The sequence below is a fragment of the Phyllostomus hastatus genome, unplaced genomic scaffold, assembly GCF_019186645.2.
Source record: "Phyllostomus hastatus isolate PE091 unplaced genomic scaffold, TTU_PhHast_1.1 phas_scaffold_78, whole genome shotgun sequence".
Classification (NCBI taxonomy): domain Eukaryota; kingdom Metazoa; phylum Chordata; class Mammalia; order Chiroptera; family Phyllostomidae; genus Phyllostomus; species Phyllostomus hastatus.
In genome coordinates, this window is record NW_025334041.1 from 98,495,135 (window position 1) to 98,520,128 (window position 24,994).

Sequence of the window (24,994 nt, forward strand, 5' to 3'; positions counted from 1 at the left end):
CCATTTGAGACTTTCTTAGTAACCATTTCTCTTCCTGATACTGTTGTAAATGGACATTTGGTTCATTATACTTTATTAAATTAAGTAGATATTTATAATGCTAAACCTAAATAAAAGTGGATTTAGTGGTAAATGTCATTCCTATTAAGGTTTTAAATAGATTATCATGATTTTTGTGTCTGTCAATGCCTAACTCCTAACACCAGTAATTTTCGACTCTCGCTGCATTTAGGTGATGTTGATGGTTCTGTTGAGGCCATTCTGAGCATTATAGATACCTATGATGCTTCACATGAGTGTGAACTCGAATTAGTACATTTTGGTGTGGGTGATATCAGTGAAAATGATGTTAACCTTGCTGAAACATTTCATGGTAAGGACTCTATTTCCTGTTAGCTTTGTTTCCTAGAACACACTGAACCATTTGCTTCTGTCTTTTGTTGCCTGGCTAGCCACACCTGGCATTTGCTTTATAGCATCACACTTCCTGTTATAGGTGAGTTCCCTGCTACCGATTGAGGGTGGGTGGGATGTGAAGTATTTTAGCTGTAGCTCCACATGTCATTGTACGGCAACCTTGGGGAACTAGTTCAAGCCCCAGTAGTGTTTCTTGATTTTTTTTTTTAAGTACCATTACTGTCCCATCTCCCTACTCTTCCCAGTTCCCCACCCAATCCAAGTTTGGTTCTGTATCTTTCTCAGATATTCTAATGCTTCTAACACTGTAATCAGCCTATTCAGCATTTTGCTTCATCTCTTACATTTGGCTACCTGTTTTTGTTCATTGATAATTTTACAAATCATCTTTCTTAGACAGAAAGTTTTTGTTAGTTTTAAATGCCTAGAAGGCAAGGGGACTGTTTATTACTCGAAGCTATGATACACAGAGAGGGAACTCATGACTATCTCTTTAACTAGGTCTGTCACTTAGCAAAGCACCAGCACTACTGAGTGATTAATGAATCATTTAGGAAGGAGCTACTTCATGACCTGACTTAATTAGAATTAGATGTTACCTCTACTACTGAAAAGGTATTTTCAGTAATGCTGGCTAACTCAGAGTATTTTTATGGCACTAATTGTCCTAGCATAGTGATTTCCAACTGGTGTGCTGCAAGAATTTTTAAAACGTGCACTACCTGGCTGCTAAGTCAGGGGCCCTGAACTCTTTTCCCTTAGACTGTCAAATTAAAAAAACGATAACGGCCAACACAACAATAGCCATCTGGCGTGAATGAATCAAAATTATACCTATATTTTGTCAGATTGGCAAAACATATTTTTTTTGGTGTTCCACAGAATTTAAGTTATTAGTTTATACGAGATGTGCCATGAGATGAAAAAGGTTGAAAATTGCTGTCCTAGCACTGTACTGTGGTAATGTAGATAGTGTATTGAATGATTTCTTAGTAGTAAGACTTTCAAGGTGGTGGTCTTTCTCTTGATTAAACTGTTTGCATTAACTTTGTTTCACTTGCTTAAGTTTAGAGTGTTTTGTTTTGTTTTTTTCCCCAAGGTATTTGCACTTAAATACTTTATTTGTTCTTTGATAAAATACTCAGCTTCACCCTGACTGGTGTGACTCAGCTGGTTGGGCATCGTCCTGCAAGCAAAAGGCTGCTGGTTTGATTCCAGGTCAGGGTACGTGCCTGGGTTGCAGGTTTGGCCCCCTATGGGACATGTCTGAGAGGCAACCAATTGATGTTTCTCTCTCACATTGATATTTCTCTCCTTCTCTTTCTCCCTCCCTCTCTCTCTCTCTGTAAAAATAAAATCTTTAAAAAATAAATAAATAAAATGCTCAGCTTCATAGAACTTCTTTCATTTGTTTAAAAATATTTTATTTATTTATTTATTTATTTTTAGAAAGAGGAGAAGGGAGGGAGGAAGAGAGGGAGAGAAACATCAGTTGGATGCCTATTGTATGTGCCTGACCAGGGATCAAACCAACCGCAACCCAGGCATGTGCTCTGACTGAGAATCCAACCAGCAACCTTTCGCTTTGCAGGATGATGCCCAGCCAACTGAGCCACACTGGTCAGGGCTCATTTCTTAAATAACTCTTGAACTTTACCAATTAAGTAAGTATTTTTGAGCGACTGAATACCTAAGAGTAAACCACAAAAGTTGTAGACAGTAAGATTATAGTAATAGAATTGTTATTAAAATAATGTAATACTATTTCAGCCCTAGTAATTTTTTTTCCTTACATCTCTGGTATAAAAATCAAAGCTTTGCTTAGCGTACTGCCTCACACATTATGGGCACTTAAAATGATGTTCCTTAAATGAAGATTTTTAAAATCATAAAGAAATGTTCCTTGTTAAACAAGCTACAATAGAATTTATAAAATCTTTTTATTAGAAAATTTACTAGTTTTCATGAGAAAAAAATTATAGAATTTCTCATTTCCACAACTCACTTTTAATTTATGTAGAAGAAAATAAAACAATTAGATTTGAGTTTCTGTTTGAAAGACAAACTTCTTTAGTACGATATTTGTGCTACTTTATTGACTGTATTTCTGATTGCCAGGTGTCATATATGGCTTCAATGTGAATGCAGGCAATGTTATCCAGCAGTCAGCTGCAAAGAAAGGAGTAAAAATTAAACTTCACAAAATCATTTACCGCCTCGTTGAGGATTTGCAGGAGGAACTGAGCAGCAAGCTGCCCTGCATTATGGAAGAGCACACACTAGGTGAGTGTTCACTGACCGCGAAACACTTGTGTCTTAGATGTTGTAAATGACACTTGAAAGCAACTTTAGGGAAATGTATTTTCTTGTTGAAATGCATTCACTGTTCCAATACATATCCTGTGCTCTAGAAAAAATGACTACTACACGTAAGAATTTCAATGTAACTCCATATGTACCATAAATATTTAAGCCCTGAGGGTAAGACAAGTAAAGCAGTAAGAACTTACCCTTAAGTTTGGACATGAACAACTAATTTAATACAAATTAGACTGGGGTGGGAGGCGTAAAGATTATTAATAGGTCATGAAAGGAGCCATTGATTTTTGTCCTGGTGCTGGCAGAGAAATTTACCATGAGAAGAAAATTTATTTTATATTTAAATGTTAAATAATTAAAAAATATTCTTTCCAGCATATCCCTTGGGCAGATTATAGGCTAAATTTATAACAACTGAATAATTTTATGTGTTCTTTTTCCTCCCCATATGCAGATTTTTGTTAACTTTTTTCATGATGATAGTTTTAAATATCCAGAAAAATTACAAGAAAAGTATAAGGAGCTCCCTCTCATATATCCTTTACCCAGTTCACCAGTTATTTACATTTTGCCCCATTTACTCTATTCCCTGCCCTTCCACAATCTTTTTCTGTATCAATTGAAAGTAAATTTGAGATATTGTGTCCATTTGCCACTAAATACTTGCATTTCCTAAGCACAAGGATGTTCTCTTATAAAATCATAAAACAAATACTGAACTCAAAAAATTTAACATTGTACTATTATCTAAACCATGGGTCATATTCAAACCATATACCATACCAAACCATATTCAAACCATGGGTCATGTTGTCCACTGCCCCAATAAAAATTTTATAGGTATATATTTTTCTCTTAGTCCAGGATTATGGATTACATTTAATTTTTCAGTCTTTTATGACCATGCCATTTTTGAAGTATAGAGTCCAGTGACTGTAGAAAGTTCTTTATGTAGATTTGGCTAATAGTTCCTCAATGAGATTCAGTATTTGCATCTTTGGTCTATAGTACAGATTTATTTTAGGCTTCTGTGATCCATTTGACATGATCATACAGAGGTTTGTATGTTCTTGTGCTAAGAGCAATTTGTAAAACAGTGTTTCTAGGAGTAAGCAAGCATCAGTCAGATCACACTAACCCTGGGAAATTAGTACATTATAGTATATGGTATCATGTCATTATTGGAATTTGTTTTAATTTTCAGTTAGTGAAAAAGTTAAGCTGAGTCACAGAATTGTGGTTATAAATTACCAGTGGTGAGATTAAAGATAAATCTGGCAGGGGGTGGGGGAGTTGTTATAAGGGGACTAAATGGTAATGGAAAAAATAAAAATTTTTTAAAAAGTGAAAAAAAATAAGTAATAACAGATGAACTAGCCTAGAAAATATATTGAGGGACAGTTGAAAACCAGGTTTTCATGGAGCAGACTGGAATTGTATTAATTAATCTTTTTGTTTTTTTATACCCTCCTCCTCTTCCTTCCATCCTCTTCCCCCTGGCAATCACCCACTGTGGTTCCTGTCCAGGAGTTTTTTTCTTTTTCACTTAATCTTATCATTAATGATTATCATCTTTTAGTGCATTTTACTCAGCCAAAAAAGTGAGTTCTATTTTTCTTTCATTCACTTTTTTGGTAAGCACTTCTATTTTTGTGATTTTCTTTTCTAAGAATATCCAAGCATTTTGTTTTTATTTCTAATATTGGCCAGGAATATAGTTTATGGAGTTGAAGAAAACCAGGACTTGTATACATGAGTTTGTATTTTTCTCACACCTTTAGTTATTGCCCTGCAAAATGTCAGACATTGTTTTTTTTTTTTTTTCAGAATACTTTGTTTTCAGTACTCAAATGTTCTCTTCTTCCCAAAGGTGAGGCTTCTATACTAGCTACCTTCTCCATAACAGAAGGGAAGAAAAAAGTTCCTGTGGCTGGCTGCAGAGTCCAAAAGGGACAGTTAGAAAAACAAAAAAAATTTAAATTAATCCGTAATGGACATGTTATTTGGAAGGGTAAGCAACATCAAAATCTGTTTGTCTGGTATATGCAGTCACCTGAACTTGACAGTTCTCTGTAACTACCTGAAATCTGTTGTCTTTCACTCTTAGAAACCTAATTCAAGCCACTCCTTGCTGATAACTGGTCTCTAGTTGCTGGGTTCTGTCTCTCACTAGCTCTTGATTCTTCCTAGGATTGTTAATCCCTTAGCCTGATTTTCTAAACTCAGATTACCTTTCGAGTTTTGTCTTCACTCTGTCTACTTAATTGCTTCAATCCTTTCTTGACCTTTTGCCTGCTATGGTTTATCTCAATCTCATTCAAGTCTTGAGTACATAGTCCCATCCCCTGCAGTTAGCTTGTCTTTAAAATGGGAGATTTAGTACCTTTCACTACAAATCAAATCTAATTTATTTTTCTTTGGTTTCCCTGATTATTTAGTCCTATTATTTAATGACAAGATCATAAAACTTCTAACAATTCCAGCGTACTTTTCCTTTTAATACCAGACTACATAACACTTAGTTAAGTGCTTACTGTTTGTTGAATATATGAATCTTAAGGGTTTTGTTTTTTTTTAGGCTCATTAACCTCACTGAAACACCATAAAGATGATGTTTCTGTCATCAAAACTGGAATGGACTGTGGTCTCAGTTTGGATGAAGATAAGATAGAATTTCAAGTAGGAGATGAAATTGTTTGTTATGAAGAAAAGGAAGTTCTAACCAAGACCTCTTGGGACCCAGGGTTTTAAAATTCTATTAAAAATATCCAAGATTAAATAATCTTGCTTTATTATCAGGCAACTAGTTTGCTTCATATAAGGTAAGAAATCACCACTTGTCAGTAAATGCCCAAGTAATTCTGTCAAGCATTAGCATGCATAACTGTCAAAGTAGGAAAATGTAAAAAAAAAAAACAAAAAAAACTTAAGGATGCCTCCAACCAGAAATCTTGGTAACAACAGTAAAAAGGAGTTGTTCATTGGCCTACCATGGAATGTAAGAATCAGTTAATGAACTTCAAGTGACTGTTTTACTTGAGTGGTACCAAGAGAAGCAGTCCTCTGAGTTGAGCTCCTTGGGCAAAATAAAGCACCAAATACTGTTTGAAACCCTATTTTTCAGTATCAACAGGACTAATGAGCCAACATTGGAATTTGAAAGCCTTCTGGAGTTCACACTCAACACTGAACAGTAGAGTGTATTCCTTTGTGCTTCAGACAGGAAACATCCCAGCCAAGCCACTCAGGGATTTAGGATGAAGTTTTGAATTTGCAATTTTTAGTTCAGTCTTTAAATTGTGTGTGAAATACGTCATAGCCTCTTTTTAGGCAATGCTTTAACACCAATTCACACAAATCAGTGCTTCTCAATTTGGGAGTAGGGGTTAGTCCTCCCTCACCCAGGGGTCATTTGGCAATGTATGCATACACTTGAGTGTGGCCGGGGGGTGGGGGGTGGAGTGCTACTGCCATCATGTGGGTAGAGACCTATGATGCACAGAGCAGTGCCCACCAATTACTTGGTCCAAAATGTCAGTAGTGCTGAGGTCAAAAAACTGACAGAAACACAAACTGCTTTATTATCTAGACAGCTGATAATGAATATAATGGAATTCTTCTGCCAATGTGTATGTATTATCAAAGAAATGGTGTGATCTGTCAATGTGGCACTTAAAAGTCACTGGAATAAAATTCAACAAATAAATGTTACTTCATTTCTTTTATTAATCCATATACAATTACTTGTCTTCTGGTTTGTTGAAGCAATAGGTCAGACAACATTTGCCACAATAATGTCTGTCAAAGTGGCTGGCCATAAAAACTCCAGCACCGCATTCATCTGAAGGGCACTCCCGACGAAGGCGGCTGATTTTGCCATTCTCATCCACCTAAAATGTACAAGCCTGCTGTTAAGATAATCTTACAAAATATTTCAAAGTCTAATTTAAGTGACTCAAAATATTTCGTTTTATAATCACACAATGGTAGTTTATTACCTATAAATGAAAGCATCCCAAATCCTCACCAGTAATCACTGCAACACATATAGGTATGTTCAGAGCTCATTCAAGTCCAGCCTTGAAATGGAAGTGGTACAGAGCTAAGATGTGAACCCAGATCTGACTTCAAAATCAAAAGCCTAGTTTGCAACGAGCAGCTAAAAGTAAACCATTATCAAAAGCTTGTTCAACTATCAATCAGGAAAAACTCTTGTATTGAAGAGTTTGAAACCAGAGATGCCAACAAAATGTATTAATCTAGCCCTGACCATGTGGCTTGGTTAGGCCTAGTGCTGCAAAGCAAAAGGTCAGAAGTTCATTTCCCAGTCAGAACACATAACTGGATTGCAAGTTTGTCCCCCATGAGAAGCAACCGATCTGTTTATCTCCCTCTTTTTCCCTCCCGTCCCTCTAAAAATCTTTTAAGAAAATTAACCTAATTTAAAAAAAAATTTTTTTTAATTATTTTTTAGAGAGAGGGAAAGGGAGAAAGAGGGAAAGAAGTATATCAAGTGGGGGTTGCCTCTCACACACCCCCTACTGAGGGCCTGACCAGCAACCCAGGCATGTGCCCAGACTGAGAATGGAACCAGCGACTCTTTGGTTCACCGGCCAGCACTCAATCCACTGAGCCACACCAGCCAGGGCGCAAACATTTATTTTTAATAAATTGGTTCAATTTCAGCTGATTTCTTTTTTTAAAGATTTATGTTTAGAGAGCGAGGAGAAACATCAATTAGCTATCTCTCAAATGCCCCCAACATCTGGCCCACAACCTTGGCACGTGTCCTGACTGGGAGTCCAACCAGAGACCTTTCCATTTGCCAGATGACACCCAACCCACTGGGCCACACCAGTCAAGCCTCAACTGGGTTTCTTTTGATTCACATTATTTGTATTTCTTCTTTTGTAAACTGTATATTCACTGTTCACTTTCCAGTGGAGATATTAATCTTTATTTCCACTGGAACTTTATTGTATGTGTTGCAAATACTTCCCGTTCATCTTTTGCTTTTTCATGTCATTAAAGTTACTGATTAAAAAGCACAGTATAATTTTTTAATTTGATGTACTAATATTTTTCCTTTAGAGTTTTTCCCAATTCAGTTTTTCTTTCCCCAACTCAAGGTTTTTACAAGACTCATGTGTTCTTCCAGTTTAGTATAGCTTAATTTTTCTACATGTAACTCTTCAATCTTAAGGCTCTATTATCATTTTCCTCCAGCTATTCCTAGATTATTTACTAAGTGATTGTTTTTCCAGAATTAAAATGCTACTTTTCAAATACAAAATGGTCTGTATGCTTGAGAAATAAAGAAATAGGCTCACTTTGTAGTATTTCAGGACAGCCAGCTTAACCTTCTTTCTCTTATGCTTATTCTTCTTGGGAGTAGTGTAAGACTTCTTCTTCCTTTTCTTAGCACCACCACGAAGTCTCAACACAAGATGAAGAGTGGACTCCTGTTAATGAAACACAGCACGAAACAGGCTTTAAAAACAATCACATTAACACCCATGCTCCGTTCAGAACAGAAAACTAGCACCACACATCTGATCAGATGCAACAGGAAGTACACTACCCACAGATAAGGAAGACGGTGGGGGGGGGGGGTCCTGATTCTTAACTAGTTTCTAGGGAGATTAAGTAACATTAAATTATACCATGGGATGCAATCCGCAAAATCCAGGGTGTGAAAACTAGAGCGGTGCTTCTCAAATGTTAGGGTAAGCATTATCTGGGAAATCGTACCACTCTAATGCTAATCTTCTGATTTTCGTGTACTTGACAAGAATTTTAACATCAATTTATACGTAAAGAGCTGATAGTTTCAACTAACAGACCTTTTGAATATTGTAGTCAGACAAAGTACGCCCATCTTCCAGTTGCTTGCCAGCAAAGATCAGCCTTTGCTGATCAGGAGGAATTCCTAATAAAATAAAAAATTAAGTCACAACAGAACAACCTTCTGCTCAAGGTGTACAAATAATCCTGAATCAAATGGCACTAATAGCTGTTAAGAGTTCTTACAGCAGACTAAGCATAATTTTAAATGTTTACATATTTTACTTTAATGTAATCACTAACAATACTTAATACATTAATATAATCTTCATTTTGCAAAAAGGGGGTAGAGAAATAGGTCATCCAAGTTCACATATGTGCAATGCACTGGAGTGTGGCCCCACGCTCATAAACGTTTGTCTGCCTCCTTACTCCAAAAGCATTTATTTCACACGTCAATCTGACCTCTCCCCACCCCACCCAGAGCAGGTCTGTCTAGCACCTGCAGGGAGGCTGGAGCGTGTGGGGATTAGTACTTCTGAACTTGAAATTACTTGCCTTCCTTATCCTGGATCTTGGCCTTTACATTTTCTATTGTATCCGAGGGTTCAACCTAAGAGTTTTAAAATGCAAACGTATTACTGACACAGTAAGAAACTACAATACACGCTCACTTCAATTCGACGGTCACCACAGAACCGCGGCGCAGGGGCGGCCGCAGCCGAGCCAACCCCTCACCCGGCGACTGGGCCACCTCCCAGGGCTGCGGGCGAGAACACTTCCTCAGCCCCGCCCGGGGCCCGCCACACGTGCTCGCGCGCACCGGCCCGGGGCCTGCCGCCCCATCGCGGGACCCCGGCTTTGCCCGCCGCCAGAGAGGCGATAGGCTCAGACTTCAGGCCTGTAAAACAAGTCCCGGGGCCCTGCTCAGCCAAGAGCCCTCCGTTCGGTGCCAGGTTTCGGAACCCAGGCTCAGAAACACGTTCTAGGCAGAAAGCAGCGGGGGTGCCGGAATCCACCTCGCGGCCTTATTCAGACCTCTGCTCCCTCTCACCACCTGGCCCGTACCTCGAGCGTGATGGTCTTCCCCGTAAGGGTTTTCACGAAAATCTGCATCTTGGCGGCGATTCCACCTGAGGCAGAGGAAAAGAAAGAGACGGGTTAGAGACACGGACACAGAAGAAGGGGATGGGTAGGCCGCCGACCAAGCGGCGCCCCAGAAGCACACACTCACCGCAGATGGCGGAGCGGAAAGGGAGAGCGCGGCGCAGGCCCACAGAGTTTCCCGGCGCCGCCGCCGGAGGCCCCACCCCTTAGGCGACCGCACGCAATGCCTGACGGCTCTCACAGCGGCTGTCTAACCACGTGCCAAACTAGCTCGGGAACCTCACTTCTTCTATTTTGGACTTATTTCTCACTTTTATCTCCAGAATTCTCTCGGGATAATAAACTTAAAAAACTTAAAAATGTCGTTAAAAGGCTTTTCTCCTACAGTGAATGTGGCTAAGAGGGGTCTTTAAAAGAGGGTGGTATTGAGGGAGCCTCATTGAGGAAAAGGAGGAAATGGAAGTGCCTCCTGGGAATTGTAGTTTTTCACTGCTTTCTTCGGGGTGGAACTACTTGTCCCAAAATGCAGTTCCACACGCTGGGTTCCCTAGTTACTGTCTCCAAGCACTGGCGTCGGGGTTTGGAGGAAGTGATTAGGGTGAGGAGGGAGGATGGGTGAAGCGGAATAACGCTTTCAGAGAAGGTGGAAACGGGTCGGAAATGACTCGGAGGAAAGGGTAAGAGGCTGGGGAAGCGTAGGGAACGAAAGTATCGTTCTCTAACTTACAGAGGTGGTTAGGGGCCGAGGATCAGCCCGTTACCACCGGCTGCTCCTTGAGCCTGCAAGGGGAAGGAGTTCCTGTGGCCAATTTAAGGCAAACCGAAAAATAGGTGATATCTTCCAAAATCGCGGGTTCACCTTTTTTTGCTCCCTAGCCCCCCGTAGCCCTTCCTCGCCCCTCCTCGCCCCTCCTCCTTCAACCCTCACGGCTCTGCTGGTGTAAGGTTTCTGGGTCTGATTTGTCGTGTGAGACGGTTTAATATGTTGGGAATCCTAGGATCGGTTTTCAAATTTGTAAATGAAGCCATACTGGAAAGAAATCAGTGGAAGGGTTATTTAGTTGTAAAATTTCCAAATTTGTACATTGTGAGTGGAGGTGAAGGTCCTAAGAGGAAGACTTTGGAGTATGAATAGTATGCTCTCCTGGCAAGGCGGGGCAAATAATGACAAGGGAGTTCTGTCCTTACCTTGGCCCTTGTCCACTGTACAAACCACAGAATCCTTTCTAATGTACCCTCCTAATGCCATCTCCTTATATCTCCATGTCTTCCCCTCTGTCCCTATCCCCAAATCCAGGGCCTCCTTAATTTTCTGGAAGTTTTCAGTATCTAACTTCTAACCTGTCTCTAGTCTTTCTCCTTCTCTAACCCTGCTTCACTTTTGTCTCCAAAATATTCTAGAAAGTAAAATGATTATGTCATTATTCTACTTCACCTTCAGGATAAAATCCAAATTCTTTAGTGTGATATTCAGCCTCTGCCTCCCTTACATCCTAATCTGCCAAACCTATGACTCACTTTGTACTATTGAGCTAATTGAAGTTCCTCACTTACTTATGCTCTCTCATGCTTTGGCACATCTGAAGAATCCATTTCTTATTTCTGTAACATTCTTTATCCCATACTCTTCCAACTAGTCTCCACCTTTACAAAACTCCTTGAAAGAGTTGTGTATACTCATTGTCTCCAATTCCTCCCCTTTTATGGGCTGAACCCACTCCTGTCAGCCTTTTGTCCCCACTATTCTAGTGGAGTAGCTCTTGTGGTCACTAATCACTTCCATGTTGCTAAATTTGACGGTCATTTAATCTTACATGTTCTGTCAGCAGCATTTGATGCAGTTGATCACTCCCTCCTTCTCTGAAACACTTTCTGCACCTGACTTCTAGGATATCCCTCTCACTTCTCCCTCCCTGGATACTCTTTTATAGGCTCTTGTGCTGCTTCCTCTTGAACTACCAGCCCTCTGCACTTGGGAGTTATCTCCCTAAGGCCCAGTCCTTAGACCTCTGCTTTGTTTACATTTCCCAGGTCATTTTCATTCTATCTCACAACTTTTAAATACCATTTGTATGCAGAGGACCCCCTTGAACTCCAGCTTTACATATCCTGCTGTCTACTCAACATCCCTAATATGCAAGCCCGACTCTTAATCTCATGAAATTGCTCTTCGCATTTCCATAAATGGTACTTCCCATCTTCCTTAGAATGTATAAGGCCAAAAACTTTATGGCCATCTTTGACTGCTTTCTCATACCTACAGCAAATCTTGGCTTTGTTTTAAATGTACATGCAGAACACTTCTCACCATTCCCACTGCTACCATTCTGATTCAAGCCACTATTGTCTTTCTCCCAGATGACTGCAGCCTCCTAACAGTCCTTCAGGCTTTGGCCCTTGGCTTCACAAAGCAACAAGAGGAATTCTTTGAAACTGTGAGTCAACTGCCCTGGCCAGGTAGCTCAGGTTAGAGGGTCATCCTGACACTCCAAGGTTTGTGGGTCCAATCTCTAGTCAGGGCACATACAAGAAGTAATCAGTGAATGCATAAATAAGTGGAACCATGAATCAATGTTTCTCCCTCTCCTTCCTCCCACCCCTTTTTCCTTCCTCCTTCCCTCCCTCCCTCCCTTTCTTCCTAAAATCAATACAAAAACAAAGAAAATGCAAGTCAGGTGTCACTCTTCTGCTCACAGCCTTCCGATGGCTTCCCACCTCACTCAGAGTTAAGCCTAAATTCCTGTAAGTGAGGCTCTCCCTCCAGCACTGGAGTGCCTGGAGGCCACAATTGTCTTGCCAAGTCTGTCCAGCGAAAGGGCACCTTTTTCTAATCTGCACAAAGGTGCTCATGTGCCGGTAGTGGTCCTGCCTTCAAGGCTCTGAATCCCACATGATCTGCCTGTTACCTATTTTGACTTCATCTCTTCTCTCTTTTTCTCATTCTTTTCTAGCCTCGCTGGCCTTCTCACTGTTCCTCACACATGCTGTGCTGCCTTGAGGTCTTTGGACTTGCTGCTCTGCCTCAACTGCTCTACTCCCAGGAGGCTCCATGACCCACTTTTATCAGATTTTAGGAAATTTCACCTTATCAGTGAGGGCTTTTCTCTTTCCTAATTTAATGCCTTATATAATAGCACCCTCCCACCTTCCTTACTCTCTAGCGCTCCTTCCCAGTTTCATTTCTCCCCATATGACTTACCGCCATCTGTCATACTATATTTTTACTGTGTGTTGTCTGCCCCTCTACTTGAACGTTACTTCTGGGAGGCTAAGGACTTTGTTTTTTCAGTGCTATGTCTCTAGCATTTAGGATACTGGCAGACATGCAGAAGGTGCCCCTAAACATTTATTGAATAAATAAATAGAGCGCAACTCAAGCATAGCCCTAGACGTGGTTCCTTTGGTGTTGTCCCATGTTTTCCTGCCCTCTCCCACAGACAAGTGGGATGCCCCTCTCTGTCACACTGCCTTCTCTGCTCTGTAGAGGGGCTCTTTTAAGCAAACCCACTAGACTAGTCTAGGAACCTTTGTGATTTGTTTTCTCTGTATCCTGAAGTGTCCAATATGAATGAATGAGTGAAATGTAATCTGAATTGGTTTATGTAACTCAGTGGCATTTTGTAGATGCTGAGAAACAATCACTTCAACTGTGTTCTGATGTCATATCTTCTGAGAGATAACTGCTCAGTGATTATTGATTATTGAGGAAATATTTGGTACTCTGCTAGAAACTGCTATGCACTGGAATGCATATGGGTGGGGAAGAATAACTGGGAATGAGAATATTTTGGTTCTTGATCTTGTTAAACTTACAGCCTATCGGGAAAGACTATTTACCAAAATGGAGAAGTTGTTAAACTTTTAATATTAGGTGAAAAAATTTAGGATACAAAACTGTACAAGAGTGATCCTAACTTATAATTATGAAAATTGGACCTACCTAGTGTGGCTCAGTGGAGTGAGTACAGGCCTGCGAATCAAAGGGTCACTGGTTTGATTCCCAGTCTAGGGCACATGCCTGGGTTGCAGGCCAGGTTCCCAGTGGGGGCCACACAAGGGGCAACCACACATTGATGTTTCTCTTCCTCTCTTCCTCCCTTCCCTTCTCTAAAATAAATAAATAAATAAATACAATCTTAAAAAAAATTGGAAGGAGATACACCAAAACATTAAATAGTTGTTACGTTTTAGGTGGCGGAGTTCTGAATAATGTTTGGATTTTCATTATGTAATTTTCTTTGGTTTATATTTTCCAAAATTTATGCTGGGATTATATATTTCTGTAATGGGGGCGGGGGAGGGAGGAATTAAAACGTTTTGTCTTGCTAGACATTTTTAAGCAAGCATGGGCTGTGTCTAATGTTAATGGGATACAATCTCAGGAACAACTGCTGTGCCCAGCTCTAGCTGGTTAGCGATTCTTTCCTGAGAGAGCAGTAGGATGGAGCTGCTTGAAATCTGTACTCAGAAAGGTACCTGTGGTGATCTTTGACATCATTGATGGATGGAGTCTAGAAAAAGTCTGACGTGTTACTTTTCAGTTAATATACTCATATTAAAGGTAAGTTTATTCTCAAAGTAAATGCACGAATTATTTATAGCTGTTGTGCACTGGCTGACTGTGACTTGGCCAGGGAGGCGTGTGGGTAAAGAAGTCTTCGACCTTGCTTGTGCCATTAGGAGGCTTCCAAACTTGAGTTCCCATGTGAAACAAATAAACAGAATGCTAAGCCTTCTGTTAGGAAGTGTTGAGTGTTGAGAAACCGTCACTCATAGGATGTATGCATTGCATGGTTAGTAATAGTTCTTTATTGGTATTTCTATCCCAGAGGGATAGCACGTGACAGTAGAATAGATTAGACCTTTTAATTCATGGGGTGAAATATTTATCTCAGAGATCTGTGAGATTTTTTTTTACTCATTTTAGATGACTATTTGCCTTAATTTATTTTAAACATTAGATTAATTGATGGCCTTTTTTTTTTTCCTTTCAGGCTTCTCAAAGTTTTGGCATTGTTGCAAAAGCAAGTCAAGACTTAACTTTTCTCTGGTGAATGAGTATGCAGATTATGACATGTCGGTTCGAGAAATAAGGAAACATGCAGTTCTCCCTCCTATCATTAGTAGAAGTGACAAGGAATTTTTGGAAAGCATGCAAAGATACATAATTACAGAAACTGAAAGAGTGGGCTGTAATGAGGAAGGACCTGCTGATGAATATTACATCATATACCGAAACGTTTTTGATAAGGTATCATAATCTCTTAAGACAATGGGATTTTCATGGGGAAGAAAATGGTCTTTCTAGACAACTAATATTCCTGTGTTAGCAACACCAGTGCTTGTTTGACTCCATCTGTCAATTTTGAGATGTTTTCCATCTTGTTTGAAAGGGGTGGGGAAGATGCAATGCTGCATCTATTACTAGACAGTTAATCAGTGATTCGACTGTTTTAGCTAAAGTGCAGGCTATCAGGGGTTTTTTTATCAGTTTTTGAGCAACACCTAGCTGTGTCTTCTAACGACATTTTGACCTTCCATCTGAAAGTATTATCTGATATGTGAGGGGCTGCATTGGTGGATTAGTCATTAAGGAATATATTAGGTAAATATTTAAAGGTAGTGTTTTGAATAGGTTTAATAAATATCAAGAATCATGCTGAGACTCTACATTGTGAAATTGACAAAGGAAAGTCATCATAACTGTGACATGCTTGACTTTGAATGTTCAAATGCTGACACTTGTCCAAGTCACATGAAGAGCTATCTGCTCTAAGTTCGTATAGTTAGAGTAAAGTCATATTGGAGGTAGTTTTGGTAATTTTTTTTGACTATGCGATTCACTCGGACTTTATTAATGCAGGTTCACTTGGTGTTTGTTAATGCAGATTTAATCCAAATCTATGCTAACCTAATAACAATACTAATCACTCAGAAACAATCAGTAATAACATTACATGAGAGAATTGGAGTAAATGAACTTGAGTCCCAGAGTCTCAGTCTGCGGGTCCAGGAGACAGCGTGGTGGGCAAGGGAGCCATCAGCACCTGCCAAGGAAGAATCTCCAGGGCCAGGTGGGCAGCAGGGCAGAGAACTCCAGCAGCCGATGCCAAGGGAGATCAGCGTGGCCTGGAGCAGCACTCTGGTGTGTGGCGCTTGGCTGTCTCATTTTGGTAAATTTAATGCTTAGAGAAAAGATACAGGATTAAATAAAAGATAATATCTACATTTACAGCCCTTTTCTCCCTACCCCCAGTATTTCCATTTGGACTATTTGTATATTGTACAATTATAAATTATTCATTTGTACCTTACGAAGAATCCTATTCTTCATGGCTAAGAGGAGATCTAAAATATAAATCTTTCAGTACTTACAGAAACTTGTCTACTAGCTTCCCAATAAAAGTCCCCTGCCTTTCCATTTTCATGTTGCTCCAGCCCATGGCATTATTAATAAACTATTAATGACTGCCTTCTCTAACCTTCCTTCACTTGTGGAAGGATCCAGCTGAGCAGAAGATGAAAGTATCAACTTGTATCTCTAAGTACTTGATATCAGAGAACAAATAACAAATTTTATTTAAAATCAAAGATGGAGTATTTGACCTGGAGAACCATGCCTGAATCAAAGCAAGGAGGACCTGGGGCTCATAACCAGAGTTGAGGGTAGGTTGTAGAAAGAGTCAAGGACTTAGTAAGCAAAGAAGAGTGAGCTCCATAGAAATGGTGAATTATCGAGGCAGCTGGACTCTGGAAAGTGACTGGTCTTTTGTGTTTGTGGTAGCATGTTGTACAAGTAGTCTAGATCCACATACAGAAGCTGAGGTGGAACAGATACTACTCCTCTTCTCCCACAGACCCCAGTACCTGGTAAGTGTGGCTCAGTTTTCTTGGGTTTAATGGAAGCCACAATTCAGGACTCTCAAACTTGAATGCTGGTAGAGGTGGGGAAGGTCATGTGAAAGAGTTAAGTGGGGTGGCTATGAGAGAATAAGGAATCATGGAGGACAGTGGTATATGAAGAACCAACTAAGTCTAATGTTCCAGCTGATTCTTGCCACTGAGGAATGATGGTTCCATGTTGGTGGATTTTTCATAGTTTTCATAGAAAAGCTAGAAATATGATTTTCAGGTGAAATTTCCTAAATTTTAAAATAGTTTGTAGATCAAGCAAAACTATTCTACTTGTGGCATGCCTCTCTGTCTCCTTTATTTTGATGCGCAATCTCTGCGTTCTCAAAGGTTCCCACGAGTGTCTTCTGACATCTATTTCTTCTAGCAGACAGATACAGGAGCTGATCGGTGTATCGCCACAAGTCTATTTTCTGTCCATTAATGTATCTGAGTTGGCTTGGATTGTTGTAACACATCCCAGAGGTGTGTGGAGTGGAGGATGACCAGGAACAGCTTAATTTGAAAGACCACAGAATAATGGCTTCTATTTCATGATGGGTTCCTGCGTGGCAGGCCTCCTGATTTGGTTTGATAGGTAGTATGGTCATGTCAGAAAGACAACCAGTATTGCCCCTCAGACATCCTCTCCTGGTACTTGCCATTGATCCATAATCCCCTCACATCATTTCTTTAGAGACCAGATGGCCTCCTGGAAAATTTTTTCCCAGATATTGTCTAGCTAACAGAAAATTAAGGGGCGGGGGGTAGGTACCAGAGACTAGAGCCAAAGCAGGGGTAGAAAGCATAATTGTGGCTTTCAGAGAAAATTATGGATTGATCACATCTCTTCTCTTTACCTGCCATTCCCTTCTGAAATCCCCACGAGCACAATTTGGAGATCATAGATTATTTGTAATATTTTAAGACATATTTTAAATGTTTCTTATTTTTGCATGGGTAATGCATATGAAAGAAAGAGAGAGAGAGAGAAAGAAAGAGAGAGAGAGAGAGAGAGAGAAAAAAATGTACAGTGGAGAGTCTGATTGTTTTCATATCAGACCCTCTTTCCCTTTCCTTCTCTGCAGGCATCCACTGTTTCCATTTTCCTCCATTGTTCTCCAAGCATAGTCTGTGCTTAAACACCACTGGAAACCATGAGTGTATAGTGATGAGGGGTTTCCTACATTACTTGATATATTGAGTATAGACATGCCATTTGAAAACTGAGTATTTGAAAACTGAGTGTTGATCAGCCAGTAGGAGCTAATAGGTTAGAAAAACAAGGAGGCAAAGAGAATCCAGAATTTCAAGATCTGAATAAAGTCAGAGACTGGATTTGGAGGTGGTAAGGGATGATATTAAGTATGTATAAAAGATCCAGAATTGGGATAATTAGACCTGGTATTGGTTTTAAGTGACATCATACAATATATGTATTCATTCCAAGTAAAGAAAAATATGATCTTTTTCTCTAGTATTTAAGCTCACAGTACTGTAATGATTCACAAGGAGCACAATTCAGGAAATACTGTCTTTAATACACAGTCATATTTGTACAAACACTAAATTTATAAAATTTTAGACTTCTAATCGCTCATCTTGTTTTATTTCAAAAGTTATCTAGCCCTTGCTGGTGTGGCTCAGTGGACTGAGCGCTGGCCTGCGAACCAAAGGGTCGCTGGTTCAATTCCCAGTCTATGGCACATGCCTGGGTTGCAGGCCAGGTCCTCAGTTGGGGGCGTGTGAAAGGCAACTACACATTGATGTTTCTCTCCCTCTCTTTCTCCTTCCCTTTCCCTCTCTCTAAAAATAAATACAATCTTTAAAAAATAAAGATACAAAACAATCTATAATGCTGTTTGCAAGGCTTTTGATCCATAATGTTCTAGAAAAAAATTCAGTAGCATAGGCAGAAAAATCGTATTTCAGGTAATAGAATATGTCACTGCGTACAAATCCATTCTTACTTCAATCAAAAAAGAATACGATGCCTTTATTGAGAGAATAAAGAAAGACCAAAGAACTGCATTTCATCTCTATGGAAAACTTAAAGTTTTGGCAGCAGAGCCCACAACATTGGTATATCACAGGAAAAGGACAATCCAACTTGAAGCAAAGTGAGTATATTAGTAAATAGCCCGAAAAGTGATAATTGTTAACTTGGTTATATTAACTAGCTGGTGTAACTATAACCAGTGGTTCTCAGTCTTTTTGAAAAATAATTTTATTTTAAAGCCATGTTTTCATGTTACCTTTCCTACCAGCTTGAAATAACTGTATTTTTTACTTATAATTCTGTTTGAGAATGTTATATTTCAGGAAAATTGGAGGCGTGTTGTAATATCACAAACTGAGGGTTGTAAGTAGTTGCTCCAGGTAATTTCTTGTGTGGGAGATTTGATAATGCAATTTCATGGTTACCCTCTGAATTAGATCACTTAGTTCTGTGATGCACAAAGGTAAGTAAACCTTTGCATTGGTAAGTAAACCCAGAGCATTGCACTGGGAGAAGGTGCAATACTCATGCTTGTTAAATAGTCTCATTTCCAGTGTTCCTTCTATTTGGTAAATGATGGGTACATTATTTTGATAGATAATTTCAAATCAACTTGGAAAATTATTCAAAATCTGACCTGGTAATATGGCTGGCTAGATGTTGGATCTTTCTATTGGGAAAAAATGCTATGTAAAAATACATATTTTTAAAATCTTCCCAAAAGCAACAGAAAGCTGACAAGACAATAAGTGATTTTCAGGCAGGATCATAACAGGAGGCCAAAGAGGAACACTAAAGCTTCTATGGCCCTGAGCGTATTTATTAAAACTAGTGATCATGAACTTCCGTGTTTAGCATGGCACGGGGGACAAAAGAGAAAGCCCAGGATCTTCCCAAGAGGTGTAGTCCACCGGGAAATCCTCCCTGTAGAAAGCTGGGATGATAAAGGGTTACACCCTCGCTGAGTGAACCAAGGGTAAGTGTCCCAGCCTTGGGGGACTGCATGGAAAATAAACTTCCGCTCAGCAGACTGCTAATGGGAACAGGGCTTATTTTGGGGGTGATGAAACGTTTCGGAACTAGAAATGGTAGTGGTTGTACAACTTTGAATAAACTAAAATTCACTGAATTGTATACCTTACATGGGTTAATTTTAAAGTATATGAACTATATCTGAATAAAGCTATTATAAAAAAAGACATGGAGGATAGAGTGGAAAAGTCATGTGTAATCACATCTCTGAGAGACTATAATATGGGTCAGGGACAATATTTGAAGAGATAAAGGCTGAGAATTTTCTAGAACTGATGAAAGATAGCAATTTACAGATATAGGGGGCCCAAAGAATCCCAAGTAAATAAGAAATACTTAACTAGATTTATTATAGTGAAATTGACAAAGATAAAGAGATCACAAAAGTAGCTACAGAAAGGGGCAATCATTAGATACTTTTCTGAGGGTGGAAATTTAACATTTATTTTTTAAATTTTTTTATTGTTGTACAAATACAGTCATATCCATTTTCCCTCCAATACTCCCAGCCCTGCTCCCTGCCCCAGCCATCCCCACCTCCCACTCAGTCTCACCTGTGGGTCAGTACGATAGCTCTTCATCAGATACAAAGTGACGACTGAGGTCCATTTATGCAGGGTGTGCAAATACAACTGTTATTAAGGATTGGTTAAGTTCATTGCTAACATCTGGACCCATGTTCTAATGTAGTGTGAAAAGGCTTGGAACACTGGAGCAGGACTGATGGTCAATGAATTTAGACTGTTGGATGTGCAGTCTGAGTTTGTGCAAGTCAACCAGAGATAATGGGAATCAATAATAAGATTTCTGTTAAAAAAGGACAAGAAATGCATTATTTGCCTTTTCAATAGTTTGCATTGATGGTTTATCCCCCCCAATTTGCCATTTGACATGATCTCATGAATAATAATAAATTAGTCTGTTATCAATTACTGTTTTAATTGGAAAGAATATATTAGCTTTGTAAATTTTTAGACTGAAAAAGGAGTTTTTCATGGGTTTTGATAATGTTTTAAATGTTAAATTATATGTCCCTTAGAGAAGGGACATAAAGGAAAGAATAAACAAATGGGATCTTGTCAAAATAAAAAGCTTCTGCACAGCTAAAGAAAACAGCATTGAAGTGAAAAGAGAACCAACCACATGGGAAAACATATTTGCCAGTAATACCTTGGCCAAGGGTTTCATTATACTAAGTGAAATAAGCCAGGCTGTGAAAGACAAATACCATATGATCTCACCTATAAGTGGAACCTAGTCAATAGTTAGATACTTTTCAACGTGTTACAGCCTATATTGGGACGTCATTGCTTTTTTTTTGACTGAATAATGTCCCATTGTATGTTTGGACCATATTTTGTTTTTTTATCTGTTGATGAATACTTGCACTGTTTCCACCTTTGGCTGTTGTGAATTTTGTCACTATGAACATTCATGTACAAGGATCTATTTAGGTCCCTGCTTTCAATTCTTTTAAATGTCTGTTTACTTTTAACATTGCTTTTTTTCACAAGCATAGTTTATTTGGATGAAATCCAAAAGATATTTTATTTCTACAGTCTTTCTTCAATAAACACTTGTTCTGAGCAATCTGTAGTTACCAAGAACTCCAGAAACACATGCAGACAGCAGTTATATACCGATAGGCTTGTTTTTAACTTGCCAAAACCCTGTGACATTTATGTATTTAATTTATTTTAATCTGTTATTTTCTCCCTTGGCCAACATATCAGTGATAAGCTAGAAAGAACTGCATATAATGCTTAAAAGTTTATTTCTTCTTCTTGCTCTTTAAGATTCCCATTTCAGGAGTAACTCAGTTTTACCTCAAAGAAGTGCTATCATTCTTTTAGCTCTATGACCAAAATTACCATATTTTGCCATGTATAATGCACTCCCATGCATAATGCATGCCCATGTTTTTGGCCTAAGCTTTCAGGAAAAAATCTTTCATTTTAATTTTTTAATTCAATTTTTTTACTTATATTTAGAAACAAAACTGATTATTGTATCCGAGGGTTTTATTTTGCATATGGATATCATCATTGCTTTCTAGAGTTACACTTTTAATGCATAGGCATAAATAAAAGAATTAAAAACATTTATATAGATACAGAATTCGTACTACCCATGTATAATGTGCATCCTTATTTTTCCCTCAAACATGTGGGCAAAAATGTGCATTATCTTGGCAAAATATGGTACTAGAGTAGGCTGAATAATAGCTCCTAAAGATATCAGGTCCTAATCCTGGGAACCTGAAATGTTACTTTATTTGGGGAAGGGGTCTTTGCAGATGTGATTATATTAAAGATCTTGAGACAGGGAGATTATCTTGGATTATCCAGGTAGGCAGTCACAAGTGTCCTTATAAGAGAGGGGCAGAAGGAGAGTTAACCCAGGCAGCAGCAGAGATAGAAGTGATGCAGCCTGGGAAGGCCTGTGGCCCCCAGTAGCTGGAAGAAGCAAGGCCTGGATTCTCCCCGAGAGGGTCTAGAGGAAGCGTGGTCCTGACAACACTGTTTTGGGCCCAGTGATACTGGTTTCCGGCCTCCAGGGCTGTGAGAGAGTACATTTCTGTTGTTTTAAGCCACCAAGTATGTGGTCATTTGCTATGGCAACTCTAAGAAATGTATACAATTACTTACAAAAATAAATTTTATTTTATTTTATTTTTTATAGAAAAATAATTTTAAATTGCAAATGTAATTTTCAACTAAAGGGAATAGACACAGCACTCTGTGGCCAGATTATTATGTTTAACACTTATGAAGTTCCAATAAGGTTATGAATCATCATAGTATTTTACTTTTGCCTTGAAAGAAAATTATGGTGAGTTTAGTAAACTTTGGCTGGGCACTGTTTTGTAAACATCCACCTAAATCCATAATGGTTAAAAATGATAATTAACCTGTTTTATTATACATTTTATGGTTAAATAACTGTTAGTTGAAAGAAACATAAGAAAGCCTTTTTGTTTTTCAGAATGAGGGTTATTGAACATAATTCTTCAAAGATTCAAATGCAAATAGATGAAATAAAACAACTTAGGGCAGAGCGTGATATGAAGGAAATAAAACATTTTTCTTTCTGCAAAAATCCTTCAAAACCTATTCCAGGTACTGTATTTTGTGTAAAATATTTGAAAGAAATTCTAACTGTCCCCAGTTATTACTTATTACATGGATTTATATATGAATATGTATAACTGGGGACAGTTAGAATTTATACATGCATAACTATACATGCATAACTTATTATTTATACATGCATATGTATAAATAGCACATATAAATTAGTATATATGTGCTATGTGTATATTTTCAAGGATAGCAGGACTTTATCCTTATTTTATAAAATACTTGAGCGAGGATTCTAGGCAGAAACAAAGGAATAAGAAAATCCTAAAAGATTAAAAGAGTTCCAGTCTAATTGGATTATATAAAGTATAATAGTTCTTAGTGTGGTTTCTGGTCAGCATCAGCATTAACTGGGAACCTGTCAGAAATGCAAATTCTTTGGCCCCACTGCAGTTACTGTGTCAGAGCCCCAAGGATGGGAGTGGAGTGGAGGTAGGGCTAGAGCCCAAGAGTCGGTGTTTTTAAATAGATTTTATTTATTTATGTTTAGAGAAAGGGGAAGGGAGGGAGAAAGAGAGGGAGAGAAACATCAACGTGTGGTTGTCTCTCATGCATCCACCACTGGAGGATCTGGCCCGCAACCCAGGCATGTACCCTGACTGGGAATCCAACCTGCGACCCTCTGGTTCTCAGGTCAGCGCTTAATCCACTGAGCCACACCAGCCAGGGCTCCAAGAGTCAGTATTTTACCAAATTCTCCAGGTTATTCTGATGTACTTAAAGTTTGAGAAACCATGGTATATATAATACATGTAAAAACTGTAGTGTATTAAGTTATGGTGAATGTTGTTGACTCATATTGATGTCAGCATTCACTGTTTCCTCATCTTCAGCTAAGCCTCATTTTAAGAAATTGTAGTGTACCCTGGAATTTATCCAGGGTGTTGAGAAGTTTGTATGATGAGTAGACAGGAATTACAAATATTCATCCTGCAGATAAGAAAGTCTTTGAGAATAGATAACTATATTCAAAACTCTTATGGATTTTAACTAGTGTTTATCCAGATGCAGAATCAATAGCTTGAAATATTAGGAAGGCAGATTTGTATTCAATGGAAGAAGCTATGTCTTGAAATAATGAGTTACTCACCACCGCAGAATTTCAGCTGAGGTTGGATGATCAGCCCATGTTCAGTGGAGGCAGGGACTAGATTTATTTTCAAAAATAAAATTATGACTAACAAAATATAGATAAGATACATATGAGTTAGTACAGAATAACTAACAAATTGTTTAAATAATGAGAGGATTCAGAGTAAGGGAATGATTAAAATTGAGTACAATTAATACAGGGGGGTTCTGGAGAAGAATTTTGAGGTATGCCTTTAAAGGCAACAATTAACGCTGACCAGTGCGCTCGGTTGATTGAAAGTCGTCCTGCAAAGCGAAGAGTTGCTGGTTTAATTCTTGGTCAGGGCACATGCCATACAGGAGGCAATTGATGTTTTTCTCTCACATTGCTATTTCTCTTTCTCCCTCTCTTCCTCTCTCACAAACAAACATACAAACAAATAAATTAAATAAAGACACCAATTAGCCTGAATGAGAAGGGAAGTCATTTGAACTGTGTTGTTATGAATAATGTGTAAAGGAGCAATTACAGGGAGAGGGGACTAGAGATATGGCTGGCATTTTGTAAGCTTTTCATTGGAAAGAATAAACAGATTACCCTGGGGTTAGCTCTAGTAGTTTAATGGATGCTTTGCTTAGAAATCACTGGGCAGAAATCCTGAATTGTTAGACAGAAGGTCTTAGCATTATTGAGTAACAGTGTTATTTAGGGGTTCGCAAGGTGTGGTGATGAAGTCATTAAAATTTTCTGTCTTAAGATACTAAGGTTTGGACAATCAATCTTTGAGTCTTAATTGATATGCTTAAAAACTGCTAGCTATCTAAAACTGTCTGCTAATTCTGTTTAATGTTCAGTAAACTACAAGTTTGTGCTACCATTTCTTAATTATATCTTGACACAGAGAACTGTCTGACCTACTTTGCTTTTGAGCACAAGAGTCCCACATATGGCTTGGCTTGTTTGATTTGACCCTTTTACCCATCCATAGGCATGACTCTTGAAGAATCTGTCAATTTAGATGCTCTCAATAAATACCTGAAACATCTTGAAGATAAATATGCAGAAATTAAACAATTAATGTCAAAAAAATATGTACCAGCTCAGAGAAAGGCACATTTAGAGGAGGAGATGATTGTGATATTAAAACGGCGAGATGAAGCTGAAAATACCAACAAAGAATTACAGTTTCGGTATGCAAGTTGATTATATATTTTTTAAGTTTGAAGCCTTTAT

At 38.7% G+C, this 24,994-nt stretch overlaps 3 protein-coding genes across 8 annotated transcripts in view; 2 read left to right on the plus strand and 1 right to left on the minus strand.

Annotated features, from left to right (window-relative positions):
• MTIF2 (mitochondrial translational initiation factor 2) overlaps window positions 1-6,447 on the plus strand; it is a 27,671-nt gene extending 21,224 nt beyond the window's left edge. For all 5 annotated transcript variants that reach the window (XM_045827934.1, XM_045827937.1, XM_045827936.1 and 2 more), the window contains 4 exons: window positions 233-373; window positions 2,536-2,700; window positions 4,607-4,747; window positions 5,315-6,447. In XM_045827934.1, the coding sequence (XP_045683890.1) occupies window positions 233-373; window positions 2,536-2,700; window positions 4,607-4,747; window positions 5,315-5,487 (620 nt within the window). In that variant the 3' untranslated portion in view covers window positions 5,488-6,447. The remainder of the gene's footprint in view (window positions 1-232; window positions 374-2,535; window positions 2,701-4,606; window positions 4,748-5,314) is intronic.
• RPS27A (ribosomal protein S27a) lies at window positions 6,443-9,816 on the minus strand. Its single transcript, XM_045827938.1, has 6 exons — window positions 9,755-9,816; window positions 9,589-9,653; window positions 9,079-9,133; window positions 8,580-8,665; window positions 8,067-8,198; window positions 6,443-6,626 (listed from the first exon to the last, which is right to left on the minus strand). The coding sequence occupies exons 2-6, from the start codon at window positions 9,634-9,636 to the stop codon at window positions 6,477-6,479; spliced, it is 471 nt and encodes a 156-aa protein (XP_045683894.1). The 5' UTR covers window positions 9,637-9,653; window positions 9,755-9,816; the 3' UTR covers window positions 6,443-6,476.
• A 4,941-nt stretch (window positions 9,817-14,757) lies between these two features.
• The window catches only part of CLHC1 (clathrin heavy chain linker domain containing 1), a 33,804-nt gene continuing 23,567 nt past the window's right edge, over window positions 14,758-24,994 (plus strand). The window contains exons 1-4 of one of the 2 annotated variants that reach the window (XM_045828087.1): window positions 14,758-14,878; window positions 18,503-18,638; window positions 22,535-22,668; window positions 24,750-24,951. In XM_045828087.1, coding sequence (XP_045684043.1) covers window positions 22,536-22,668; window positions 24,750-24,951 — 335 coding nt within the window. In that variant the 5' untranslated portion in view covers window positions 14,758-14,878; window positions 18,503-18,638; window position 22,535. Of the gene's footprint in view, window positions 14,879-16,149; window positions 16,498-18,450; window positions 18,639-22,534; window positions 22,669-24,749; window positions 24,952-24,994 lie in introns of those variants that run through there. The other variant, XM_045828086.1, reaches the window with a different exon arrangement.

Coding starts and splice junctions, on each gene's coding strand:
- RPS27A (XM_045827938.1), bottom strand. CDS start 9,636: ATGCAGATTTTCGTGAAAACCCTTACGGGGAAGACCATCACGCTCGAG. Junction 9,134..9,588: donor GGAAGACCATCACGCTCGAG/GTACGGGCCAGG, acceptor TAAAACTCTTAG/GTTGAACCCTCGGATACAAT. Junction 6,627..8,066: donor CTGTCCTGAAATACTACAAA/GTGAGCCTATTT, acceptor TGTACATTTTAG/GTGGATGAGAATGGCAAAAT.